The sequence below is a fragment of the Garra rufa genome, chromosome 24 (assembly GCF_049309525.1).
Source record: "Garra rufa chromosome 24, GarRuf1.0, whole genome shotgun sequence".
Classification (NCBI taxonomy): Eukaryota; Metazoa; Chordata; class Actinopteri; order Cypriniformes; family Cyprinidae; genus Garra; species Garra rufa.
The window spans coordinates 39,905,310-39,924,074 of NC_133384.1; the positions used below are offsets into that span (position 1 = coordinate 39,905,310).

At 35.6% G+C, this 18,765-nt stretch overlaps 1 protein-coding gene across 2 annotated transcripts; it reads left to right on the forward strand.

The window, feature by feature from the left end:
* The first annotated feature begins 341 nt into the window (after positions 1 to 341).
* On the forward strand, positions 342 to 17,777 carry ppp4r1 (protein phosphatase 4, regulatory subunit 1). 2 transcript variants are annotated; one of them, XM_073830803.1, is made up of 20 exons: positions 342 to 488; positions 620 to 661; positions 1,258 to 1,393; positions 1,527 to 1,633; positions 3,147 to 3,289; positions 3,367 to 3,513; positions 4,661 to 4,768; positions 4,863 to 4,928; positions 5,292 to 5,450; positions 6,753 to 6,871; positions 6,971 to 7,422; positions 11,366 to 11,508; positions 11,706 to 11,804; positions 11,886 to 12,071; positions 13,231 to 13,392; positions 14,359 to 14,459; positions 14,546 to 14,666; positions 15,560 to 15,688; positions 15,767 to 15,908; positions 17,215 to 17,777. In XM_073830803.1, the coding sequence occupies exons 1-20, from the start codon at positions 482 to 484 to the stop codon at positions 17,376 to 17,378; spliced, it is 2,733 nt and encodes a 910-aa protein (XP_073686904.1). In that variant the 5' UTR covers positions 342 to 481; the 3' UTR covers positions 17,379 to 17,777. The 2 variants fall into 2 exon arrangements, with proteins under 2 accessions (XP_073686904.1, XP_073686905.1); XM_073830804.1 differs by having other exon boundaries at positions 1,309 to 1,393.
* Positions 17,778 to 18,765: the final 988 nt, after the last annotated feature.

Genomic DNA, 18,765 nt, shown 5'->3' on the forward strand with positions numbered 1-18,765 from the left:
GGTTAGTGTAGCAAGACCATGGTTAATTTGTCGTTACAATAGTTAAACTATGTTTTTTTTTTTGTTGTAGTAAAACCATGGTTAATTTTCGTAAAGATCTATTTTATCTCAATTATTTGGGATTATTTTCTCATATTAGAGCTATGAATACTTGCTGTGAGTTTTTCTTTTTCTTGTAGTTATGTACATGCACATCTAATAAGTTTAGTTTTGACTTAAAATAGTGTACATAAATCTAAATGAATACGAATAGTTCTGTTGTTCACTGCGCATGCGCTGAGACACTCCGTGCGTGCGCGTACTAGAGGCTGCCCTCGGCGCGTGCGTGATAAAGGATCAGTGTGCGCGGGCCCGGCGGCAGTGCTCGACTGGAGTTCAGAGGCGCGTGTTTGTGTGTTTTTGTATAGTTTTGTGTAGTTTTGTGTTGCGGCGCGTGTTGGTCATCAGCACAGAAGCGGCTTAAATGTAGGAGCAGCGCAAGATGGCGGGTGTGTAGAGCTACACACACACACACACACACACTTCTGACTAAACACACTGTCTCTCTCCCTCACACACACACACACACACTCACTCCCTCTCTCTCTCTCTCTCTCTCTGATTGTGTTGTGTTTTCCAGATCTCTCTCTGCTGCAGGACTCACAGGAGGACACAGACGGATGTGAGTGTGTTTATCTGTGTGTGTGTGTGTGTGTTTTATGTTTAATGTGGATCCTATAGGACAGGTCACGTGACCCGCGCTAAACCTCTGTGTGCCGCTGCTATCAGATGAATACTGTGGTAATCTGAGGTAAATGTGTGTGTAAATACACTGAGTGATGACAGCATTCACGTACACAGAGCTGCACTGAACACTATGTACGGAATCAAGGTAATATACCATGGTATTGTGCTGGAAAACATCAGTGAAGCGTCAGACAGATGTGTTTGGGTTTGATTTAACGTTAGTCGTCTAAACTCATTTACTAGCTCTGTTTACTAGCTCAGATTATGTAGATTTCTGCTGGTTCATCTGTGGTGATGCTTATAGATCATAATGATGCTTTCAGGAGCTTTACAAAAACACACAACACCTAATCTGAGACTATTATTATTATTATTATTATTTATTGTTTATGTAAAGCTGCTTTGAAATGCTGTGTGTTATAAAAAGGTGATGAGGTTTCAGAGTGAACTTAGTGCTGAGTTGAGGAGGAGCCCCAGAGGATTGTGGGATGTGTTGTTTGTGATTGTGTGTGTGTTTCTGAATGTCTGTAGTCGGTGTGGATGGATTCAGCTCAGAGTCTGATGCCATTATTGTGCCTTCAGTGCTGGATTTCGTGTCTCAGGATGAGATGTTGACTCCTCTGGGCCGACTCGACAAGTACATCAGCAGCGAGAACGTCTTCAACAGGTAAACGCCGCTCTGTCCATCACCTGACCCTGTTCTAGAGTGGGCAGATGACCTATATCTATCAGAGCGGGATGTTTAGGATACTGTGTCCCACAATGCAGTGCTCCTGACCTTCTGTTTGGTGTGTTTTCAGGCAAATGGTGGCCCGCAGTCTTCTGGACACGCTCCGAGCCGTCAGCGAGGATGAGCACGAGTGTGTGTCTGTGCTGGAGCGGATCGACAGACTCGCAGACGACTCAGGTACTCAACTGATTCACTGAGTCACTGATTCACTGAGTCACTGATTCACTGTCCTGTTAGAGAGTCAGCTCATGTGGAATCAATTTTTGAGATCTGACTCCTGTGAGCTTCAGAATGATTTTTGTCTTTGAAGTGTAAAACATTTTACTAAATTATTATAGAAACGATTTTAATTGAAAGTGTGCTTAATGCACATTAAGATAAATAAATTTCTATAGGGAAATTTATTAGAATTTTTATTAAATATCTATTTGAAAAACTTATATTATTAATTTTTTTTTTTTTTTTTTACTTTTAGAAAAAAGTATATGTGACCCTGGACCACAAAAGTAGTCAAAAGGGTCAAATTTTTAAAACTGAGATTTGAAAGCTGAACAAAGGCACTTTTCTTTTGATGTATGGTTTGTTAGGATAGGACAATATTAGGCTGAAATACAACTATTTGAAAATCTAAAATCTGAGGGTGGAAAAAAGCACATATTAATGCCTTATTCTACATCCCTAATCCTACCCAATACCTAAACCTAACAACTACCTTACTAACTATTAATAAGCAGCAAATTAGGAATTTATTGAGGGAAAAGTCGTAGTTAATAGTGAATAAGTGTTACCTATTCTAAAGTGTTACCAAAAAAACTAAATATTGAGAAAATCTACTTTAAAGTTGTTCAAATGAAGTTCTTAGCGATGCATATCACTAATCAAAAATTAAGTTTTATTATATTTACGATAGGAAATGTGCAAAATATTTTTATCTTAATATCCCAATGATTTTTGGCATAAAAGAAAAATTGATAATTTTGACCCCTACAGTGTACTTTTGGATATTGCTACAAATATACCCGACTGGTTTTGTGGTCCAGGGTCACATTTGTATTATATATTTTATTTGTAACAACAATGTTGTTAATTTATTGTATTTTATAATTTATTTCTATTTTAATATATTTGTTATTAATTATTTTAATATATAAGATTATTTTAAATCTTACTCAAGTTTGCTGTAAACATAGCTGATATAGCATAAACTCTAAAATAAATAAATCAAATCTTCCATCGGTCTTTTGACGGATATGATAAAAAGGAAACTTTAATGTGGCAACAAAATGAAGAATTTTGAACATGGCTTTAATTCATTCTCAAATCAAATTTATTTATAAAGTACAGAGTGTACCAAAGCGCTATGTGAAATAGAATAGAATATAGTAAATGTTTAAATTCTGTTCTTGAAAAATGCAAATGCATGCATATTTAAAAGAAGAATGTGTTATTTGCAAGAACTTGTAATACAGATCCATCTATAATTTGGTGGTTCATAAAGCGTCAGCTGTGGTGTTTGAGCTGTTGATTGTCAGATGACTCTTATTTTTTGATCTTTTGTTTTTGAAGCTGCTGTGTTTGATGCATTATTAGCTGAAGCACACATTCATATTTCAGTATTGTATTTTGTTCCTCCAGCTGTGCGTTATGAATCTCCGTTTGTGGTTTTAACAACATGCCGTTTGTTGCCCAGAGCCGACGGTTCGAGCGGAGCTCATGGAACAAATCCCACACATCGCCATCTTCTGTCAGGAGAACAGACCTTCCATTCCATTCGCTTTCTCCAAGTACCTCCTACCCATCGTGGTCCGATACCTGGCCGACCAGAACAACCTGGTACGTGTGAGACCTGTGTGCTCCTCCGTGTTCCTCAGGAGAGCCGCTAAACAGAGCTGCTGCTGTTTGTCCATCAGGTGCGGAAGACGAGTCAGGCGGCGCTGCTGGTTCTGCTGGAGCAGGAGCTGATCGAGAGAGGAGACGTGGAGAGTCTGGTGTGTCCCGTACTGGTGGACCTCACCGCTCCCGACAGCAACGACGACGTCAAAACCGAAGCCATGGCGGTGAGAGACTGCCGCTTTAGTCCTCACAACACATACGGTCCGCTTTGACCCAGAAAAGATGCATTTATTAAGAAATGCATGGTTTTTAGTGACACAACGACACATTGCATAAGCTTTTCAGATTATTGTACAGTTATTTTTAAGGAAATATTACTATTAAAATAGGGATGCACCGAAATGGAAATTCTTGGCTGAAGCTGAACATAATTAAACACTGGGCAGAAGGCAGATTACCAAACATAATTGTTTTGTGTTTTACCTTTTTTTTCACCATTGCATAAATTAAATAGCCAAAATGTGCTTTTTACAGTTTTTTTCTTGCTTTTCAAAGAAAAAAAAATCAATTACAAAGCAACAATTTAAAAAATATTTACTTAAGACCAGAACATTTGTAACATTCTAGTAGACATTATAGCCTACCAACAAACCACAACTGAACTTAAAATGAATAAGTTAGTAAAATAATTTTCTTTGGCCATTTTTAAGAGCCCCTTCTTGAATCAGGCATGTGTTTTTAATCTACAAATAAATGCAGCCTTGCTGAGCAAAGGACAATGTTAGAATAAATGTATTAATAGAGCTGTTGGAATGATTGTTAGCATTAGTTTTGTCCTTTTTTACTTTCTTTTTATTTTATTTTACAGAACAACAGTAAAATGACAATACTAACTTATGAATGTTGACTTTTATTTTGTGGTAGACCCGCAAGAAGACCTCAGTCCTACTTTTTAATAATTGATTATTTTTATTTGACTGTTTTTGAGCAATCATGAGTTATAAAGTTACCGGAATTAAATTTCATTAATTCTAGTGGCCTAAATTGTCTCTTCATATAATTGCATCAGTTTTCTGGGTGTGGTTAATGTGCAGTTTGGAAGTTCAAATTTGCACTTTTTTTTTTTTTTCTTTAATATGTTTTTATTTTTTCACGTTGACTCATCAATGAGATGTTGCTGACTGTTCAGATGCAGTATGGCTTTAGTAGCTCTGATGGTTTTATAAAATAACTTTTCTTCAGGTTCAAATGGATGCAGAATCATGTGAAACAGATTTTTGAATGAGCTCATGATCTGAATGTGATTCTCACAGGTGTTGAGATGATTCCACTCATTCATAAAGTGTTTGTTTCTGGTCATTTTTATCTCAGATTATTTGTAAAATGGCGCCGATGGTGGGGAAGGACATCACCGAACGCCTCTTCTTGCCGCGCTTCTGTGAGATGTGCTGCGACTGCAGGATGTTTCACGTACGCAAGGTAAATAAATCTGATCGGCTCAGGATGATGACTGAATCTTTTGGCTCAGAGCAGGTTGTTCGTCACTGATTAAATGTGTTTTTGTGTCTGACAGGTTTGTGCAGCGAACTTCGGTGACATCTGCAGTGTGGTTGGAGGAGAGGCCACAGAGGAGCTGCTGGTATGTTCAGAACAGGGGAGACGGCGGGGCAGGTTGTCCATAACTGAGGTTTAAAGACAAACAAATGCATGTTTTTTCTTGCAGCGCTCTAAGAAAAATATTTTCATTAGCAGTATTTTTGGAATGTTTATGTATGTTGTTTTTGTCTCTGTGTGTGTGTGTGTGTGTGTGTGTGTGTGGTTTTTATGTGTTTTTTTATTCCATAGTTGTTTTGCTTTGCTTCACATCATAGAAGGTTTTTAAACAGTGTGACAACTTGCCCCCAGCTCAGTTCTGAACTGAGTCAGTTTAAAAACGGCTCAGTATCAGGTGATATAACTGTGTCGTGTGATTGTTGGTGTCTTCCTGTCATTTCCTGTCCAGCTGCCGCGGTTTTTCCAGCTGTGTTCGGATAACGTGTGGGGCGTCCGGAAGGCCTGCGCCGAGTGTTTCATGACGGTCTCCTCGGCCACGTCTCCAGAAGTGCGGCGGACCAAACTCTCGTCTCTGTTCATCAGTCTGATCAGCGACCCGTCACGCTGGGTACGTCACCAAGAACAAACACACTTCCTTTACTTATTTTGTTATTTACACACTGTTTTGTTTTTAAACCTGAAATTTAAATTTCAAACCTAAATTGGTTTTTAAAAACTAAAATTTTAATGTTTGTTTTTTTTTCTCCCAACTGTTTTCCATTTAAAATTTTCTGAATTATATTTTAATTGTTACATGAAATATTGGGGGTAAGAGAGCTTGTGTGATTAATTGAAACCTTGAAATTTACACAATTTTAAAACAATGCATTAGAATTTTAACAAAAATGTCATTTCTAGGGTTCTGTGAAATCGGTTTTATTTTTTCCCAATTTTATTATTATTTTTTTTTTCTAGTTTTATTTTTTTCTGGGTTCAATTGTAATGGTTTAGTTAGTTGTTGTTGTTTTACTCATTTTTTTTAATATTATAATAACACTTTAACAATTTATTGCAATATTAGGATTTTTGTATATATATATTATTTTTTTATTTTTTATTTTTTTTTCCTGGAAATTGTTTAGATTTTTCTGGATTTGTTTTACAATCTTTTACTAATTTGTGACCCTGGAGCACAAAACCAGTCTTAAGTAGCACAGGTATATTTGTAGCAAAAGCCAAAAATACATTGTATGCGTCAAAAATACAGATTTTTCATTTATAACAAAAATCATTAGGATATTAAGTAAATATCATGTTCCACGAAAATATTTTGTAAATTTTTATTAATATATCAGAACATAATTTTGATTAGTAATATGCATTGCTAAGAACTTAATTTGGATAACTTTAAAGGTGATTTTTCTCAATATTTAAATTATTTTTTATTTTATTTTTTCTTTGCACCCTCAGATTCCAGATTTTTAAATAGTTGCATCTCAGCCAAATATTGTCCTATCCTAACAAACCATACATCAATGGAAAGCTTGTTTATTCAACTTATTCAGCTTTCAGGTGATGTATAAATCTCAATTTAAAAAAACTGACCCTCATGACTGATTTTGTGGTGAGGGTCACATTTATCAAAAACAGTGGTAATCAACGGAATGCATTCAATTTTACTAATTTAATAAATCTTTTTAAATGCAATCAAAAATCAAAATGAACAGTTTCTCATATTTATGCTTTTTTGTTTTGTTTTTAATCCAAATCCAAAAATCCAATTCTGTCACATTCAACATTATATACAGTAAATGCCATTTTTGTGTCTGGATTCCATCCAATGTTTTGCTCATGACTGAAATCCCAGGGATGTTGACACTCCAACATGTACAGATGTTAATGATGTTAATAAGGTGTTCTGTGCTCACAGGTGCGTCAGGCTGCGTTCCAGTCACTCGGTCAGTTCATCTCAACATTCGCGAGCCCCACCAGTAACGTGGGTCAGTACTTCAGAGACGAGGGCGAGTGGAGCGGGTCACAAACACACAGGTGAGAGAGAGACTGACGATGAGCTCTGAGTAACACTCACTCACTCACTCACTCACTCACTCACTCACTCACTCACTCATGTCTGTTTGACTCGTCCAGCACAAACACAGACGCCACACCAGAGACGCCCGCCGTCTGTCCGCAGCAGGACCACGACCCCCACGACCCCTCCGGCTGTGAGGAGCAGGACGCCGCTGATGTGGCCGAGGAGGGCGGAGGAGAGCAGACGGCCGAGGTCCTGAGTGCAGACGAGTCCTGCTGCGCTGATGCAGACTCACAGAAGTGCCTTCATGAGGAGGAGGAGGAGGAGGAGACGCAGCCTTCACCCGAACCCAGCGAGGAGCAGGAGCCTCCGGCCGCAGCACAGGACATCCCTGAGCAGGAGCTCTTCAACTCCTTCCACTACTGGAGGACACCCATCCCACAGATCGACCTGGACCTGGAGCTGCAGGAGGACAACAAGCGGCCGTCGGCTCCGGCTCTGGGCAGGAAACAGCTGGAGGAGCTCATCGAGAACCTGGAGCCGCACATCGACGACCCGGACGTCAAAGGTGAGCGCCGACCGTTGGTTACACTTCAAATTCATTTTTTTTTTTTAACCAAAACACGGCAATTTTTTTTTTAATAATAGTTTTTTAAATAATTTTTTAATGAATAAAAATAAAATATGAACCCAACTTGAAGTTATGTTAAAATATATATATATTTTTTTACTATATATATATATATATATATGTATATGTGACATACATGGGTCAAGGATGAAAAAAGGGTTTAAGCATAAAAAAAAACACTTGATACTGCTTTAAATTGTTGTTTTTCCTAATTTTTTTTTTAAGTTTTCTGTTTAATTTAATTGCGTTCTTCTTTTTGATTTTCTGAGAAAAAAAATAAATATACATTTTTCTTTAATTTACAGAAGACACCCACTAAAATGTCATTCAGTGCAATCTTATGCATATTTACAACAAAAATCAATTTGTGACGCATTAAAAGATGAATTACTTTCACCCCAAATACTAATTAGTTGTAATTCTACATTTTTAAATGTGCCACTATCCTAGGTTTTGCCCATTTGTCAGTAAGAATGTTTTACTCATTTAAAACACAATAAAATGTAATATGCTCCCTTATTCTTTTATATATTTTAATATGCACGAGTCAGAATAAGCCTGTTGTTTAAATTCAACCAAATTTTCACATTTTATTTTCCAAAAACTTATTTGTCCCCTTAAAAGTAGACGCTTTAGTTACATTTAATGCACTTTCTATGGACATAAAATCACTTTTGTAAATTTCTTTTGACATGTTTCTCAACGTCTTTGACCCACACAGGTTTATTTAATAATCAATTAAATTTAATAAATGCTCAGTCAATTTCACTTAAAGCAGTTTTACTTTACTATGGTTTATACACAGCTTTGCTTGGCTGTAGTAAAAATACTTTTTTTTTTTTTTTTTCCTGTGGTCAAATTCGTGGTCATTTATGACTTTTATTAGTGTCTATGTGTGTTTGAAACACTGATTGATCGATTAGTTGATTGATTTTCAGTAGGTTCACACAGCTGACATGATGATCTGTTGTCGTTTATTCCTGTTTTGTGCATGAAACAGACACTGATACAGTTCAAAACATTAAAGAAACACTGAAAAAAAATGAGTAATTGAATTTACAAAAATGTAAGGTAAGTGGTTGCAATCAATTTATTTTAGCAGCATTTAAGTAAAACAAATGTTGAAAGTTAGTCACCAATTTGTTTATTTAAATGTAGCTAAAATAGATTGCAACCACTTGGATTCACTCCAATGAATCATTTCTTTCAGTGTGATATCGGTCAGTAAATTTAGCCCTACTTTTCTTTTTTTTTTCAATCAAATGTGTAGTTGTTGAGTGCATCACTAGCTGTGGGACAGACACACACACCCTTGACTGACTGTGATGAGTGTTACACAAAGCAGGATCTTTATCTGAATATATGACATTCATGTGCGCTGGATCAGATCTGCTCTGTGAGGAACAGCTAGTCACTCCATCTGACACGGTTTTAATGTGAATGAGTGAGTAAGAGTCTCTCCAGCTCATTGTGATCTTCAGGAACTGAACGCCGGAGCGAGAGCTTTGTGTCAGTGGAAGGAAATGAGCTCAGGAAGTTGCTGAAACACTAAGCAGAAAAACAGAAGGAGTGACGCACACAAACAGGCCTTCAGTGTGTTTGTCTCAAATCTGATGATTCTTCTGAACCCTGAGACACTGAGCTCCTTTATCCTGAACTAACTGCTGTGGATCACGCGTGTCAGCAGCTGTGGGTCTAAACTACAGATGTTGAGCCGTTACAATTGATTCTAGTTATTACATAATGTGCAGATTGATAATGGAAAATTAATCAAACATTCGTTTTGGTCCCCCAGAAAGATCATTTAAAGTCATTACTGTGTTGCATGAGAAAAGCATCGAAGAGACATTAAAAAAAATGTAGTTTTAGAAATGTTTTTATTCAAAAATGATAGCAAATGTGACCCTGGACCACAAAACCAGTCATAAGGTTAAATTTGACAAAACTGAGATTTATGCATCATATGAAAGCTCAATAAATAAGCTTTCTATTGATGTATGGTTTGTTAGGATAGGACAATATTTGGCTGAGATACATCTATTTGAAATCAGAAATCTGAGGATGCAAAAAAATCTAAATGCTGAGAAAATCACCTTTAAAGTTGTCCAAATTAGGTTCTTAACAATGCATATTACAAATCAAAAATTACATTTTGATATGTTTACAGTAGGAATTTTACAAAAAATCTTCATGGAACATGATCTTTACTTAATTTATTAATGATTTTTGGCATAAAAGAAAAATCAAAAATTTTGACCCATACAATGTATTTTTGGCTATTGCTACAAATATACCCCAGCGACTTAAGACTGGTTTTGTGGTCCAGGGTCACAAATGTGTAGCAAATGTATTTTTTAAATGGACATTGAAATGAAGTTATTTTTTAAAAATAAATTGATACTTTAAATGTGACCCTGGAGCACAAAACCAGTCTTAAGTAGCACGGGTATAGTTGTAGCAATAGCCAAAAATACATTGTATAGGTCAAAAATATAGATTTTTCTTATTTTCCATGAAGATATTTTGTGACTTTCCTACAGTAAATATGTCAACTTAATTTTAGATTAGTAATATGCATTGCTAAGATCTTCATTTGGACAACTTTAAAGACAATTTTCTCAATATTTTATTTTATTTTTTGCACCCATAGATGTATAGATGTATAAATCTGAAGTTTAAAAGGACTCTTACGACTGGTTTTGTGGTCCTGGGTCACAGATATGAAACTAGAAGTGTCCGTTGGTGGTAAGACAAGTGTTAATGAGTGAGTCATTGAATCATTCATCTAGCTGATTCATTCAGAAACCATATGAATACGTCTCTGAATCATTGACTCCCTTCATTCATTCAACCCCAGGGGTTCGTTCAGTAATGAATCACTGTTGTGTTGATCAGAGACACTCAACGGTTCTGCTGTGGTTTCGATTGAGCTATTTTTATTTGTGAAATTGAGTAAAAACAGACAATAATGCATCTCAGATCTAACACAATATGAATGTCTTGTATAAATCAGTTTGACATTAGCAGTGGTGCAGATATTGGGCTAAACTATGGTGGATATAGGGAGGACATTTTTATTTTTTCATTCTCATATCTTGAATTTTCAGCTCATATAACTGTTCTAATAGACTGAACAGTCAGTCGTCCTGCATCATGATCATCAGACATTGCATTAGTCTAATGTTCTGCGTTAAATATTACTGATGCTATTATTTTATAATGAATCACACCAAATTAACGTGTTAAAGGATTACTCCACTTGCAAAATAAAAATATAATTAATCCTGATAATTTACTCACCCCCTTGTCATCCAAGATGTTTTTCTTCAGTCAGAAAGAAATTAAGTTTTTTTTTGAAGAAAACATTCCTCAGCTGGGATTGTTTAGAGTCCTTTGAAGCTGCATTTTTAACCTTCAGTCTATTGAGCACCATTGAAGTCCACTATATGGAGAACAACCCTGGAATGTTTTCCTCAAAAAAACGTAATTTCTTTGCCACTGCAGACGTGAACATCTTGGATGACAAGAGGGTGAGTAAATGATCAGGAAGTTTTTATTTTGAAAGTGGAGTAACCCTTTACATCAGCTGTACTAATCTAAACACACATACGCCCGGTTTCACAAACAAGGCTTAAGCCTAGTCCTAGACTAAATTGTAAATCTGAGCTGTTTCAACTAAAAGAAACTTGCTCTGACTGATCTACAAATATACCAGCGCCTTTGTTTTGTCTCAAGATGCACACCAGTAATGTGTTTTCTAAGCAGGTTTATAAAAATGACTTGAATGTCCTGATTGAACTATGGGCTAATCCTGGTTTAGTCTAAGCCCTGTCTGTGAAACCGGGTCATAGTGTGTAATGTGAGTGTGTTGTGTGTTCAGCACAAGTGGACGTCCTGACAGCCGCTCTGAGAGCCACAGTACTGGACTCTGGACTAGAAGACGCTTTCCTGGAGCCTCGAGCCGCTCAATCGAACCCCTTCAGCTCCCAGCGGCCCTCAGAACACCTGTCACCTGACATACAGGTAAACACTTCATTAATTATGTCAGTCACTTTAAACTAAACTGAAGATTTGTTTGTCACTTGATGCTCTTCAATCTCTCTGTGCCTTTTTTCACGAATCTGTAGATGCATAATGCTGTTTATGACTGTTAATTAACATGTTTTTTTTTCCTGTCACATGACTCACGTTGAATCTGAATGGTCTGGTGTGTGTTTCAGAGGCGTGATTCCTCTCTACACATGACGCGTGACGATGACGACTCTGATGTGAGCGACAGCAGCCTGAACGCTGAAGACGAGAGGAGATCCAAACATCAGGTCAGTGACTCATCCTCTGACCGACTCTATCCCATCATGCTCTGCTCCGCTGCGTCTCAATCCCATGATGCTCCGCTGCAGGATGTGGTTCCCCAGGCGCTGCTGGACCAGTATCTGTCGATGACGGACCCGTCTCGCGCTCAGACGGTGGATATGGAGATCGCCAAACACTGTGCGTACAGTCTGCCCGGTGTAGCGCTGACACTGGGACGCCAGAACTGGCACTGCCTGCGCGACACCTACGAGACCCTGGCCTCCGACATGCAGGTGAGTGTTAGACACCATAACTACAGTGCCTTGCAGAAGTATTCAGACCCCTTCGTTTTTGTCACGTTTTGTTGCAGCATTATGTTAAACTGCTTTAAATGAGTTTTTCTCCACATCAGTTTACACTCCATACACCATAATAATGACAAAGCACAAACCAGATTTGCAAATTTGACAAATGTATTAAAAATCAAACACTGAAATAAGTAGATTGCATAAGTATTCATCCCCTTAACTCAGTCCATAGTTGAAGCAGCTTTACAGCCTCAAGTGTTTTTGGGGTCTGATGTGAGCATCTTTGCACATCTGCATTTGGCAATTATCTGCCATTCTTTGCCTCACCTTTTCACCTCTCCATCTCTGTCAGCTTGGACATTTTCTAGAGTCCTAGTTGTTCCAATCGTCTTCCATTATGGAGAATGCTTCTGTCAACCTTCAATGCAGCAGATTTGTTTCTGAACTCTTCTCTAGATCATCGCCTTAACGCAAGTCTGTCACTGAGCTCTACAGGCAGTTATCTTGGTTTTTGCTCTGATCTGCATTTTCAGCTGTTAGACCTTTTCTGAGAGGTGTGTGTCTTTCTAAATCAGACTCATTCAAATGAATTTGCCACAGTTTAACTCCACTCCAAGTGTAGGAACATCTAGAAGCAATATAAATGCTCCTCAGATACATTTCCAGTGTCCCAGAAAAGGGTATGAATACTTATGCAACAGGATCTTTTCAGTTTTTTATTTCTAATTTGCACAAATGTTAAAAACCTATTTTTTGCTTTTCCATTATGGAGAATGGAGTGTAGATTGATGTGGGAAAAAAAGTAATTTACATTAGTTTAACATAAGGCAGCAACATAAAATGTGAAAAGAAAAAAAAATGAAGGGGTATGAATTTCTCAAGTCACTGTACATGCTAATGACACACACCAGAGCATGAGCTGATTGTGTGTGTGTGTGTGTGTGTGTGTGTGTCTGTGTGTGTGTGTGTGTGTGTGTGTGTGTGTGTGTGTGTGTGTGTGTGTGTGTGTGTGTGTGTGTGTGTGTGTGTGTGTGTGTGTGTGTGTGTGTGTGTGTGTGTGTGTGTGTGTGTGTGTGTGTGTGTGTGTGTGTGTGTGTGTGTGTGTGTGTGTGTGTGTGTGTGTGTGTGTGTGTGTGTGTGTCAGTGGAAGGTGCGGCGGACGCTAGCGTTCTCCATCCATGAGCTGGCTCTGATTCTGGGTGATCAGCTGACTGCGGCTCATCTGGTGCCCATCTTCAACAGCTTCCTCAAGGACCTGGACGAGGTTCGCATCGGCGTCCTCAAGCACCTCTACGACTTCCTCAAGGTCACCACACGCTCCCTTTCTGCACTTTACACACAGCAATCTTTACAGGTTTTTTTTTTCCTTTTTGTCCTTTCCTTTTTTTTTTTTTTTCTTTTTTTTTTTTTCCTAGTTCTTTTCTTTGTCTGTGTTGGTAATTTACAGACAGTTAGTTTGTTCAGTGGCTTGTTCCTGGAGGATGATGGTCATGTGCTGTTGTTGTTGGTTTTTTTTTCCTCATTTATTTTTGTCTTTTTCCCAATTCCGTTTTCTTTACTTTCATTTCTCTTTTTTCCTTTTTTTTCCCCTCTTTGTCTTTTTCCAAATTATTTATTTTGTTTCTTTTTCCATTTAAAAAAAACATTTCAATTTTTTCCTTTTTCCAAATTTTATTTTTTGTGGTTTCTTTGTAATTTTATTTTATTTTTTTAAATCACTTTTTTTCTTCTTTTTTTTTCCACCTCTTTGTCTTTTTCCTGATTTTTATTTATTTTATTTCTTTTTCATTTTTATAAAAAAATCACGTTTTTCCTTTTTTCCCCTCTTTGTTTTTTCCCAATTTTATTTATTCACTTATTTTTTTCTTAATTTTGTTTTTCCCTTTTTAAAAAAGAAATTAACTTTTTCCCCTCTTTGTCTTTTTTCCTATTTTATTTATTTATTTATTTTCCTTTTCATTTTTATTAAAAACCATTTCACTTTTTTCCTATTTTATTTAATTTTATTTAGTTTCTTTTTCATTTTTATTAAAAAAAACATTTATTTCACTCTTTTCCTTTTTTTTCTCTCTTTGTTTTTTTCCCAGTTTTATTTATTTTTTGTTTCTTTTTAATTTATAAAAAAAAAAAACATTTAACTTTGTTCCTTTTTCCTTCTTTTGTTTCTATTTATTTATTTATTTATTTATTTCCTTTTTCTTTATGGGTTATTTATAGAGAGAATTTAGAGTATTGATGATGATGATGATGGTGATGTGTTGTTGTTTGGCAGCTGCTTCATCAGGACACTCGGAGGAAGTATCTGTACCAGCTGCAGGAGTTTCTGGTGACTGATAACAGTCGTAACTGGAGGTTTCGCTCAGAGCTGTCGGAGTATGATCATTCACACTGATGTCAGATCGCTCTGAGTCTGTGTGAGAGTGTGTGTTCTGATGAGTGTGTGTTTGTGTGTGTAACAGGCAGCTGGTGCTGTTGCTGGAGTTGTACAGCGCTCAGGACGTTCATGATTATCTCAGACCGCTGGCCCTCTGTCTCTGTACTGACCGCGTCTCATCTGTTCGCTGGACGTCCTACAGACTGGTACTCACACCAAACACTCCCCACTCCGACTGACGGCTCACTCACTTTTTTTTGTTTCTTGCTTTTTTTCAGTATTATTATTTATTTTTTTTCAGTATTTTTCCTTCTTTTGTTCTTTCTTGTTTTTTAATTTTATTCGTTCATCTTTTTGTTTTTATAATTTGTCTTTTTTTGTACACTTAATTATTTTTTTCACATTTAATTTTATTTTTTTCACTCTATATATATATATATATATATATATATATATATATATATAGATATAGATATAGATAGATAGATAGATAGATAGATATAGATATATATAATAGAAAAGGTCTTTCTTTCCTTTGTTCTTGATGTTTTTTCTTTTTTTAGTTTTTTGCTACTTTTTTAATATATATTTTCTTTTTTGTTTTTCTGTTTTTTTTCTTTATTTTTTGTTCATTTTTTTTATCATCACTTTTTATCCTTTTCCCTCCATATTTCTTTTATTTTTAATGTTGCTCCTTATATAATTTGCATTTTTTTTGTACACATTAAATAGTTTTTTTCACATTTAATTTACTTTTTTTTTTTTCACTATATTATATACATGTGTATATTTTTTTTTTTGTTTTTCTGGGGTTTTTTTCTTTGTTTTTTTGTTCATTTGGGTTTTTTTCTTAAAAAAAACTGATTTTATTAACTTTTTATCCCCCCCCATATTTCTTTTGTTTTTAATGTTGCTCCTTTTTCTGTCTTTCATTCCTTGTTTAATTAGTTCTGAGTTGTTCATGAGTGAATCATTTTGTTGTCATTTGTGAGTGAATTGTTGAATCAACTGTGAGTGATTCGTTCAGTTGAGTCATTCTCCTGAGTGATTCGTTCAGTTGAGTCATTGTCAGTGAATCGCTCTCTCGTGTGTTCTCCAGGTGAGCGAGATCATCAGGAAGTTGTCGTCGTGTTCGTCTCTGCTGGTGAGTTTTCTGGGTGAGCTGGTGGATAAGTTCTGTCACTCTCAGAAGTGGTCGAGTCGTCAGGCGTTCGCCTTCGTCTGTCAGGTGAGACGTCACTCTTCATCTTCATCATCATCATCATCATGAGGTGTTGAGTCCTGACGGTTGGTCTCTGCTCCACAGTTGTCCATAGAGGAGGAGTGTCTGTCTCTGGATCAGTTCTCGGAGCATCTTCTTCCTCCTCTTCTTCAGCTGGCGTCTGATCCGGTTCCTAATGTCCGTGTGCTGCTGGCCAAAACCCTGCGGCAGACGCTGCTAGAACGAGGTCTGTATGTCTGCGTCAATGCTGCAAAACACTCCACTCTCTTATTCATGTACTTATTTTATATTTATTTTATTTTATTTATCCTTTCCTTTCATCTTAATTTTTTTTATTATTTAATTTTGTTACTTTAGTGATTTTCTTTTTCTTGATTTTTTTTTTTTTTCCCATTTCTTTTTTTCTGTTTACCTTTTTTCTATTTAATTCTATTACTATTTATTTCTATTATTTGTCTTTTTCTTTTTTAAATATTTTTTTTGTTCTTTTTTTTTTTCTATTTCTGTTGTTTTATTTTTCCCTTTATCACTTTTACTTTTTTTGCCCCTTGTTTCTTTTTAAATTCATCTTTTTTTTCTCTTTTCCACCGCTCCTTTTTCCTTTTTACTTTATTTGTATATTTAATTCTTTAAAATAAATGAACAAAATATATATATATTTTTAATGTTACGTTCCTCTATTCATTTTTACTTTTTCTTGATTTTATTTTTTTTAATGTTTTTTTTGTATTTTTATTGTATTATTTTTTTTTTTTTCTTTTTTTTTTCTATTACGTTTTGTCTTTCTTTTTTTCTTATTTTAATATTTTTCTTTTTTGTTTTATTTTAAATCTATTTTTGTTCTTTTTCTACCTCTTTTTCCTTTCTTCTTTATTCCTTCTACTTTTTAAAATTTAAGTTCTTTAAAAATATATTTTATTTTTATTTTATTTTATATAGTTTTAGTCCTCCTCTTAATTTTAATTTTACTTTTACTTTTTAATTTTCTTGATTTGTTTTTTTCTTGTATTTAAAAAAAAATTCATTTCTTTTTGTTTTTATTTATTTTTGTCTGTTTACCTTTTTTCCTTTTTTCTTTATAATTCTATTACTTGTTTTGTCTGTTTTTTTCTTTTTTAATTGTATTTTTGTTCTCTTTTCTCTTCTTTTCCTTTCCCTTTTACTTTCTTTTTTGCCCCTTTTTTCTTTTTAACTTCTACTTTTTTCTCTTTTCCCCTATTTCTTTCTCTTTCCTTTCCTTTTACTTTTTATTTTTATGTTCTTAGTTTTTTTGTATTTTAAATGGGTTTTATTCTTTATTTTTCCTTTTATTTTTGTTTACCTTTCTTTTTTTCTGTTTAATTGTATGACTTTGTATTGTTTTGCCTGTTTCTTTTGTTTTAGTTTTATTTTTTCTTTAATTTTTTTTTTTTTTTTTTTGTCCATTTCCCATTTTCTTTATTCCTTTTACTTTTTTGCCCTATTTTTTTTTCCTGTTATAGTATGATCCAGTGTTTGCATGAGTGTGTATTTGATGTGTTGTGTGTTTGCAGAGTATTTCCTGAAGTCGTCGAACTGTCAGCAGGAGGCGCTGGAGCACACGCTGGTGTCTCTGCAGACGGACGTGGATAAAGACGTCAAGTACTTCGCCAGCATTCACCCCGGCAGCACGCGTCTGAACGAGGACGCCATGAGCACCACTTCCTCCACGTACTGAAGCGCCGGCCGGCTTTCCCAGAACGCACCTCTCTACGGGCCGGGGGTATCGTGGGTGGTGTTCTCTGTTTTATTTTGCCACAGAAGCCTTAAACGCGTCTTCCTCCTCCAGAGAATACTTGAACGGCTCTGGACCGGCTCTGGACCGGCTCTGGACCGGCTCTAGCGTCTGTCTGATCTCAAGGGCTGAGCGTGGCTCTTTTAACGTGGCCGCAGCACATTGTTGCGGGGATGGATGCTTACACCGGTGTTTTTAACGGATTTCACTGAACATTCAATCTCAGATCTCTCTCTCTCTGGTGTTTTAATGATCTTCTGTACATACTCCTGTGTTTTTGATCATGAATAGCGCTGATGTTATTCTCTTAACCTGACCCAATAAACTTTCACACAAAATCTCTGCTGCTGTTCTCTGAGTCCTCCATTAACATCATCTATGTATTATTATGTAATAACAGTGCATTAACTCATCGAAACACTTTTAGTAATGTATGAGTAAATATTGAGCTTATTAATATTGAGTATTTTTTATAAAGTATTAATGCATCAGACATGTAGGAAGCCCATTTCTGCCACTGAATACAAAATAAAAAAGGTGTTTCTCACAATTCTGACTTTTTTTACTCTCAATTGACTTTTTTGCAATGAGTTCTGAGAAGAAAAAAATCTGACTTTTTCTCAAATTTGTGAGAAGTCTCAATAACCATTTTTTATTTAGTGGCAGAAACATCTTTTTTTCTTTCTGATTCTATAACTTGTTTTTTTTTTTTTTTATTCTATTTTTGTTCAGTTTTTCTCCTATTCTTTACTCTCTTCTTTTTACTTAAATGAACATAAAAACAAAAATAAAACTTGTTTTCATTTCCTCAATTTATTTTTTGTATCTGTAAGTGGTTTTATTCATTTTTTCTCTGAAATAAAATGACTTTATGACAATTGCAAGAAGTAGCACTAACCTTTTTAAATATTTTATTTAGTGGCAGAAACAGCCTTCCATTGATATGACTGATAATTCTATACCATATGTTAATATTTGTAATGTTTATATATTTACACTGTCTTTTTAATGCTAGAAATAAGGGACAGAAATATTGAATCTCTAATGTTTTATAGTTTTTTTAATTGCTCATAAGGCTTGAGCTGATGCAGATGAAAACTGGACAAACACATGTATTTGTTTAAGTTTCAAGAGGTTGTTTATTTCTGCTTTATATAGTAATACACTTTAAAACTGAAAGTTGTATAAATGAACGTTAATAAAGACACAGTGTGTTCATTAATGAAAACACTTCTTTTGATTTTAAAAACACTGAGATTATCATAAATTTCAAGTAGCGCTTAACTAATACACTGCAGAAAATGCTTTTCTTTGATTTTTCTTGTGTACC